Source organism: Onychostoma macrolepis, chromosome 03, assembly GCF_012432095.1.
Source record: "Onychostoma macrolepis isolate SWU-2019 chromosome 03, ASM1243209v1, whole genome shotgun sequence".
NCBI lineage: Eukaryota > Metazoa > Chordata > Actinopteri > Cypriniformes > Cyprinidae > Onychostoma > Onychostoma macrolepis.
In genome coordinates, this window is record NC_081157.1 from 13779571 (window position 1) to 13789264 (window position 9694).

General features: G+C 38.8%; 1 protein-coding gene across 1 annotated transcript; it reads right to left on the minus strand.

Moving 5' to 3' along the window:
- Positions 1-150: 150 nt before the first annotated feature.
- LOC131534612 (uncharacterized) lies at positions 151-8247 on the minus strand. Its single transcript, XM_058767610.1, has 3 exons — positions 8120-8247; positions 7198-7925; positions 151-339 (listed from the first exon to the last, which is right to left on the minus strand). Exons 2-3 carry the CDS (start codon positions 7867-7869, stop codon positions 151-153), a joined length of 861 nt encoding a protein of 286 aa, XP_058623593.1. The 5' UTR covers positions 7870-7925; positions 8120-8247.
- Between the last annotated feature and the right edge of the window lie 1447 nt (positions 8248-9694).

Below are 9694 nucleotides of genomic sequence, written 5' to 3' on the forward strand. Positions count from 1 at the left end.
ATTTCCGACAGCACGTGAAGGCAGCATAAGTGGCAGAGGAGACATAGATGAACATGTTTCTATCCAGGAGAGAGGTTTAAAATCTAATGCTGCTAATCTTGCATTTCAGGTGGCTTAAATCAAGCACACACAGTTTCATTTTTGTTTCACTTATTTATTCTCTTTCAGATCAGTCAGAGGCAAGTACCAGCGGTACTCGGCCCCCACAAACCAGCCTGGAGCCTGCCACACAAAGCCAGGCAACCTCGAGCTGTGAACCAGTGCGCGTGTCTTCCACCCTACAAACTGTTCCAAGACCACGACCCTGGCTTCTGACAGCTGAGGTCCTGGGGAAACAAACTGAAATATGTCAGGCGATCACTGAAATCAATCACTCCGTTCTAGCAATAAACAATTCATTAAAACAGATAAATGAAAACCTGAAACGAACGTCGCACAAATAATAATAATAACTAAAAAAAAAAAACATTAAAGCATGTGTGTTGTGTTTTCATTACAATGCATTGGCTACTTTTCAAACAAACAATTACATTTTAGAAGCGATAAATGAGTTCTTGACATCTTTGTAATGCCCTTATAGTCAAAGTCAAAGTCTGTTTTATTGTCAATTCTGCCACATGTACCGTACATACATACAGAGAACTGAAATTTCGTTACTCTCTTACTCCCTGGTTCATACAGATAACACTAAGTACTAACAGTAGAACGCATAAATACAGATAAGTACAAATCAAATATATATATATATATATATATACACACATATACACATACACAAACACAAAATGCAATTATTACAAATATACAAATAAGGACATGTAGAATAAAAATGAAAATAAAATAATATAAAATGGATAAAGTGGCATAAGGCACATGGTAAATAGAGTGCAAACCAGTGAGATAGACAAACAAACAAACAGTGCAGACTATAACCTCCATAGGAGGTTGTGCTGGCCACGGCTCTCTGGGCATACGTTCCTCTTGTAGCATCTGAACATCAAATGGCACCCCGTTACTCTGAGCGATATTGTGCAAAACCCCACAAGCAAGGATGATGTTGCAGACTTTCTGCAGTGTGTACAGTAGCGTCCCCCCCCCACTGATCCAAGTCAGAGCCATCTGCCCTTAAGCAGCCCAATACAGCGCTCCACTGTGGCTTTTGTGCATATGTGCGCAGTGTTGAACCTGCGTTCCTGTTCTGTTGCAGGGTAAAAGATTGAACAATATGAAGAATTTAAACACATTTACACAGCATGATCATGAAACGACCCATCCATGAAAGAGGACAACATAAAGAAAACATCTTACCATATAAGTGCAAGTAAAAGTTGTAAAGTTAGTTTATAGAGTTGATAATATTTATAGGTATAAAAACACTTAATCTAAGCTCATATGTAGTCATGTTTAAAGCTATTGATTCTAAAACTTATTTATACTGCATATCATCTATACGTTTACATTGATTTTAAATAAAAGCTTAATTACTTTTAAACTAAGCTGGCTTGTGTAATGGATTAAGGATATAATAATTATATAAAATAATTATGAAAAAATAATCATCTCTAAAAATCAGATGATTTTATCTTTAAAAATGTTTTACTATGTAGGGTCCTTTAATTTGGAGTAAGAGAAACTGGAGGAATGACTTTATTACGTCAGAGACGAGTCACTTTGCTTGAAGCTGATTGGTCTCTAGAGATCTCTAAACCAGAACATAACCTGCCCCGGAGCAGGTTAGCTGTGGAGTGTAAGTTACTATGGCGATGAACACTGCTAAAACCCAGCGTTGCCACAAACTAAACTGAAACTTACCTGGCTAGCCAGCTAGACTGGCTTCATGGCACAGGCCCCAGGAATAGGGAATATATACACAGAAACAAAAAAAGGTAACAAGTAACAGGTGGGAACAATCAGGTCTAATCAGTCTGGACATACTGGTATATGTAGTTTGTGAGCCAGACACAGGCTGTGTTCGAAATGGCATACTTGCTTACTGCTTACTGCCCAGTACACAGTGCGTACTGCCTACTGTTTTTTAAAGAATAGTGTGTGAAACAGTATATAATAAGCAACATATGTTTCAGAGTAGTATGCTTAATTGTCACATGACAAACACAAACATTAATTCAGCACAGCTGCCAAGGTTGTTACCTTACAAACAAATGTGCTAACTATTCTTTTTACAAAGGCTCGTTATAAGGCTTCATATTAGTAAACAATGCAATATTGCCCAATTGAACTCATTTCATAATTGAAGAACTTTACATAGACTATTGGACAGAACTGAATCAACACTGAGCTGTCTTTAACTGAACATTGATATTTTTGGCAGTTACACTAATTTGAAAAAGTGATATATTCTAGTTACACTAAATGCAACTAATGATAAATTCTGTTTACACTAAAATAGCAGCATTTTCTTTAGCAACAAGTGTGTAAATAGTAGTTAGGTGGCAGATATTTATACTTCAGTACTGTAATACATTATAAAACAGTGCGCAATAACTTATTGAGCGTAAATTATCATACATTTTATTTGATGAATGCCACTTTATTGGGACAAAAACCTATACCGCTAAACAGTGGTATTATTAATGAGGCATTTAATTTCCACTTTTCAAATATTTACTTAATTTTGTATTGAAAACAAATGCCTTTCTGATCTGGTATGTGATGAAAAGGAGTTGCACGAGATTGACAAAAGGTAGACTCGAACTCGGATCGCTCGCATCAACAACACACATTTCACATCTTTTACTCACTGCGCCACTGATACTATAGTAATACACGTATCTTCTGCAGTGCTGTTTATCGCAGCCAGGCTTTGGTGGGCGGAGTTAATGTAAAAAGCCTCGGCTAACAAATTGGTCTATTTGTCCTTAGAGTAAATACACTCGTTTCTTTTTAGAGCTGCTTGACAGCAGAATTTAATTATGTTTGCATAATTGAAATATTAACTTTATTTATATATTATATTACTGCAATATTAATATTACTATTTAATATCTTTGAAACAATGTATAAAGCGCTACAGAGATAAAGGTGATGTGATTTGACTTGATCGGAAAAGTGCCGTAGAGATTAAAGCACAATTGATGTCCTACTAATGATACTGTTTTTACATGCACAGCGATGGTTTGTAGTTTACATGTGTATACGTACATATACAAGTCTTACATTTATAACTATTCCCCGCCTCCAGTTTACTCGCGTTTGAAGATGAAACGTCACATGGAGCACGTTGCGTTCTGGGAAATAGTATCCCACGCAGTGTCTTCAGATGCATACATCAAATTACAGAAAATTCACATACTAATCACAGTATACACACAGCATACTGCAATAAAGCAGGAGTTGTATGATAGTATGCCATTCGGAACACAGCTTCTGTACTGATTTCAGTGTACTTGAGTTATATTTAGCAGATTTTGGCAAATATAGTAGGTCATCCGGGTATTCCATGCATACAGAAAATTTGCATACTATGCGCAGCATACATACTGGATACTGCAGAAATAGTAAGAGTAGCATGATAGTATGGCATTTCGAACACAGCAACAGTCTGGGGTGAAGTGCCCTCTGGAGGAGCTCATGGGCACTCCAGCTGGTGATTGTAACAAAAAATATTTGTCAACATTTTTTTTTTCATTGTTGACATTGTCAGTGATGTCGTCTAATCATTTCAGCCACAGAGTAAACTATCTGCTACAGTTTTCAGGCGGGTGAGAGTAAAGTGCTAATAGCTGATGTTGTTGTTTATATATATATGTAATTGTTTAATCTGTTTAGGATTTTGTTGTGGAAATTATTGATAAGAGAGAATTCTGGATTGGTGTGACTAATGCTGATGAAGCACACTGACCTCTGGGTGAGAAATCACTGAACTGAACTGATTATTCTTTAATAAATGAATCTCACATCGTATCACACAGAAAGCAGGACTGAACATATAATGCTGATCTGTACTTTCAGGTTCTGGGCGTCCAGTGGACACATAACAGAGCCAAATGGAGGAAGAGTAGAGAACTGTGCTGTGACTTATTTAATAAAGTGGCCTGAATTATTAGGCTGGCTTGATGTTGAATGTGATGATGCTTTTCAGTGGATCTGTGAGAAGAGAACATGGTCCTAGGAATCTTACTTTTGTTTTGTTTTTTTGATGACCTAAGTTTAATAGTACACAACTAATTTATGATTATCATTTCCAGAACACAATAACATCTACAGTACACAGTGACTAATGATTATCATCTAAAGTAGGGCGGTCCATTTTTGCTTCTGAAGTGTCACTTTTGAAGCAGAGTGCAAATGTGTATATTGTTCATTTGTAGCTACTTGTAACTTTTTTATTTCACAGAAGCCTTGCGTTCTGAGATAATAGGGCCACTGAGATAATACTCAAATCAATATATTGCATTGCGTCTTGATCAACCTATCTGGGTTTATTTTGCATTAATATTTGACTGGATGCACAAAAAAAAAAAAAAATAGCAGGGTTTAGTGGCACTTGCAATGGATGTGAATGGGTTGCCACTGAAAAAATAAATAAGTTTCAACAGAAGAATTAATATAAGTGCTTTTAAAAAACTTTGAACTCTTAAACAGCACAACTGAGTAGCACCCATGATTAAAACACACTGTGACCTGCTTTAGAAAGGTTTGACATGATAAAATAGGAAGTTAAGCTTCAGAGCAGCTACAGTCAGTTTGTTGTGCTCTTCTCATGCTATTATAGGACTTTAAGATAAGACAAAAACCAGAAATGTTTTCTGGAGAATCACTAACCTGATATGTCCTCTTACATTTGCTCTGTCTATGCTGATTTAATATGAGGAAGAACTGGGTGAAAACTCATTTAGCACCATGTCTTTTCTAATCAGGAAGTCACACGCTGTCCTCTTATCAGTTCAGTTCTGCTGTTCTCAATAACTTGTCCTAAAACAGAACCTACAATAATCAGAGAAGACAATGAACAATTGTACAACATAAAAACACAGATGTTTAAGCAAAATCAAGTTACATTTTCTGATCGAGTTTAAATTCATTGGATTAAGTAAAGTGACTTTTTTCTCATATATAATTAAACTGCTCATTTGAACTTGGCAGCGATATTGAAACCATCAGGTGACTACAACAATGCCCTTTAGCAAGACTATTTTTTTTTTTTCATTTTTGAAAGGATATCACATGCTCAAATACAATGTGATACTTTTCCATCCACTGGCCTCACTACTGAAATTAGAGTAAAAGAAAACAGAGGACTACAAAAACACACAGAGAGCATCCTCCATTTACATACATCATGGGAAGAAAAATGTCTCAGCCTGTTTATGGCAATATAAACACTGATGGAACATTGGATATGGACAGACGCAACAAGAGAAAACAAAATCAACACACAGGTACTAATACAAGCAACATTAGGATTTTGAGAAAACGGAAAAACTTTAGTTTAGAGATCAATTCACAATTTTAACTAAGTGCTTATTGGCATATCTATTACTAGTATATTAGCTGTTACAGTACCTTACTATTATTAACTACCTTGCTAATTATTAATAGGCAGCAAATTAGTAGTTTATTGAGGAAGACGTCATAGTTAATAAAGTGTGACCAAGAAAACTTTTATCTTTATATCGGTCATCATCAGGAAGTGATTGTGTGAAGATCAGAAGCTCCAGAGCAGTTGTAGTGTGTTTGGTTCTGCTGTGTGTTCTTCTGCTGACTGCAGTCATAGTGCTGTGTGTCCACATCCATACAAACAACACAAACTACACACAAGAGACAAACCAGCTACTAACCAACATCACCAACCTCACAGAAGAAAGAGTCCAGCTACTAACCATGATTACTAGCCTGGCAGAAGAGAGAGACAGCAGCTACTAAACAAGAACATAAACCTGACAAATGAAAAATATGGATTACTAACCAAGAACAACAATCTGGCTAAAGAAAGAGACCAGTCCAATCAGGAGAAAAGTGAAATGTTTAAAAGTCTTTGTGAAATGGGTAATGTTAAACTGTACTACAACTATGCACACACATTCACTAATACATACATACATGCATATATATATTAGGGCTGTCAACATCAGAATCAGAATTAGCTTTATTCGCCAGGTGTGCGCAAACACACAAGGAATTTGTTGTGGTTTTAAGGTGCTCCTGGTACATACATACATACATACACATCTGACATGAGAACAGAAAAAACATTTAAATAGTAAGACTTAACAATGGATAATAATCATAATAATAATAATAAGTATGAATCTGGAACAGTAGATTTATGTACAGATTTGTGCATTATTTACTCTATATACAGCTGTATAAATAAACAGTTATGTATATTTATTTACATAATACTTGAGAAAGAGGCAATAATTAAAGATGGAGAATGAATTACAGAACACAGGTAATGATCCATGCGTTAGCTATTTAAGCTGGAGATGGCATGGGGGGAAAAACTGTTTTTATGCCTAGATGTTTGTAACATCTGCGTATGATCCTTGATGGTCATTGGGACTTTATGTCTTAAGAGACCCTTTTAGCCTTTTGACTTTTGCATATAAATTACTGACCTGGCCTCAGCGTTTACATTTATATTGGTACTAAATTGCAGATGGTCTTTATCACTATCAAAAGGATAAAAAAGGATCGACTAAGTGTCCTTATCAAGCTTCAAACACATTCCACAGAAGGGGGGGTGAACCCCCGGACCAGACTAGTCTGTCTCCACGATTTCAAATACACATCACACACACACCTAAAGACATTTTCTCTATTTAGGCCATAATTAAGCAGTTATAAATGTATCTGGTATATGCATGTGTTGTTTGTATGTTTCCTTATTATATTAGCCTAGTTACAACTCGTTATTCATATTAGTAAGTTCTAAACACTCATATATTTACATTTACATTTACATTTAGTCATTTTGCAGACGCTTTTATCCAAAGCGACTTACAATTTGGGGAACACATGAAGCGATTCATCTTGAAGAGGCAATTCGACAAAGGAAGTGCTTGTAACACCAAGTCTCAGGCATTGTTTAAATAAGTACAAGCTAGCAAGGGAAGGAATAAGTAAGGAGAAAGATTTTTTTTGTTTTTTTGTTTTTATGTGTAGGTTGAAGTCAAGTAGTGTCGAAAGAGATGAGTTTTCAGCTGTTGCTTGAAGATTGACAGGATCCAGTACTCGAATATGGGTGGGAAGATCATTCCACCAGCCAGGAATGGTGAACGAGAATGTTCTGGAGAGTGATTTTGAGCCTCTTTGTGATGGTACCACGAGGCGTCGCTCACTAGCAGATCTCAGACTTCTGGAGGGGATGTAGATTCTTAATAGTGAGTGCATGTAGGCGGGTGCTGAGCCTGTGGTTGTTCTATGAGCAAGCATCAGTGTCTTGAACTTGATGCGAGCTGCGATTGGTAGCCAATGCAATGAGATAAAGAGAGGTGTAACATGGGCTCTTTTGGGTTCCTTGAAGACCAGTCGTGCCGCCGCATTCTGAATCATTTGTAGAGGTTTGACTGTGTTTGATGGAAGTCCAGCCAGAAGAGCATTGCAGTAGTCCAGCCTAGAAATGACAAGGGCCTGGACAAGAAGTTGTGCAGCATGCTCCGTCAGAAAGGGCCTGATCTTTCTGATGTTGTGTAGTGCAAACCTGCAAGATCGAGCAGTCTTTGCAATGTGGTCTTTGAAGGTCAGCTGGTCATCAAAGATTACACCAAGATTTCTGACCGAAGTTGATGGGGTAATTGTTGATGAACCTAACTGGATCGTGATGTCATGCTGTAGAGTTGGAGCGGCAGGAAAGACAAGAAGCTCAGTCTTTGCCAGGTTGAGCTGGAGGTGATGTTCTTTCATCCATGCCGAGATGTCTGACAGGCAACCTGAGATCCTTGCAGCTACCGTTGGATCATCTGGTTGAAAAGAGAGATAGAGCTGTGTGTCATCAGCATAGCAGTGGTAGGAGAATCCATGTGCCTGTATGATGGGACCCAGTGATGTAGTGTATGTGGAGAAGAGGAGGGTCCAAGAACCGATCCCTGAGGAACCCCAGTGACCAGTGTATGTGCTTTGGATACCTCCTCCCAGGCCACCCTGAAAGACCTACCAGTGAGATAGGATTCAAACCAGCGAAGTGGAATTCCAGCGATGCCCAGTGATGAGAGAGTGGAGAGGAGTATCTGATGATTGACAGTGTCAAACGCGGCAGATAGATCCAGCAGAATGAGGACTGATGATTTGAATGGGCTGCAATTGCAGGGCTTCAGTGACCGAGAGAAGCGCAGTCTCAGTTGAATGGCCACTCCTGAAACCTGACTGTTTAGCGTCCAGTTTGTTGTTCTGTGAAAGAAACAATGAGACCTGGTTGAAGACAACACGTTCAAGTGTTTTCGCTATGAATGGAAGGAGAGAGACAGGTCTATAGTTTTCTATAAGAGAAGTGTTTAATGTAGGTTTTTGAGCAGTGGGTTACCCGAGCCTGCTTGAACGCAGTGGGGAAGATGCCTGTGAGGAGGGATGTGTTGATGATGTGTGTGAGTGTCGGTAAGAGCGTGGGAGAGATTGCTTGCAGAAGGTGCGAGGGGATTGGGTCAAGAGGACATGTTGTAGGATGGTTGGAGAGGAGAAGTTTGGATACTTCAGACTCCGTCAGGGGACAGAAGGAGAAAATGGGAGGTTTAGCAGTGGATGTGGTTGGTTGGGGGTCCTGTGTGCGTGGAGGTGAGAACTGATTACTGATCGATCTAGTTTTGTCTGTAAAAAAAGTAGCAAAGTCATCAGCTGTAATAGAAGTGGTGGGAGGTGGTGGAGGAGGACAGAGGAGAGAATTAAATGTTCTGAAGAGATTACGCATGTCTGGAGCGCTGTTGATCTTGTTGTGGAAATGTGAGGATTTGGCAGTGTGGACATCAGCAGAGAAAGATGAGAGCAGAGACTGATACCTACTCAGGTCCGACGGGTTGTTTGATTTGTGCCATTTTCTCTCTGCCGCTCTGAGTTTAGTCCGATGTTCACGAAGAACATCAGATAACCAGGGGTTAGAAGGGGCAGTCCGTGCTGACCTAGAGGAGAGAGGACAAATGTCGTCTAGACAAGAATATCCAGGCGTATGAATGTATCTCGGGTTTAATACCTTGTAGACGTCTCTTTCTTGATATCAAAATGATCTGCTCTTTATTCCTCACACAATGATGTACACTATGTGATCATGAAATGCATCACGCTAGTTTTACTGTACTGTGGGGAAAATTACACCAGTCTCCAGATCAGTCGTAAAACATGCAAATGAGGTGTCAAGTGGGACAAAGAAACATTTTCCCGCTGAAACTATGAGCCTTGTTATTGGTCAAACTAACCAAAATGGGTGTTACAGGGAAAACAGATAAAACTTCTCCCACACCAAAAGCTTTGGACCTCTCTTAACTTTTGGTGCCCCGGAGACACACTTATCACCTTGGAAACCTCACGGCTCCCCTTCCGGGGGGAGTCCGATCTTCTGGCAGTTTTAAGTTCAGTAACTTTGTCAACTCACTTCGGACTAATCAACCCATGGCTGGAATGACGAAGCTTTCACTCCTAAAGGAATCCACCAGGAATCTACGCATTATACATGCACCAGGATGCTTTACGCAGCACCCACAAAACCCATACAAGTAACCGCTTGTTAACTATCTAGATGCGC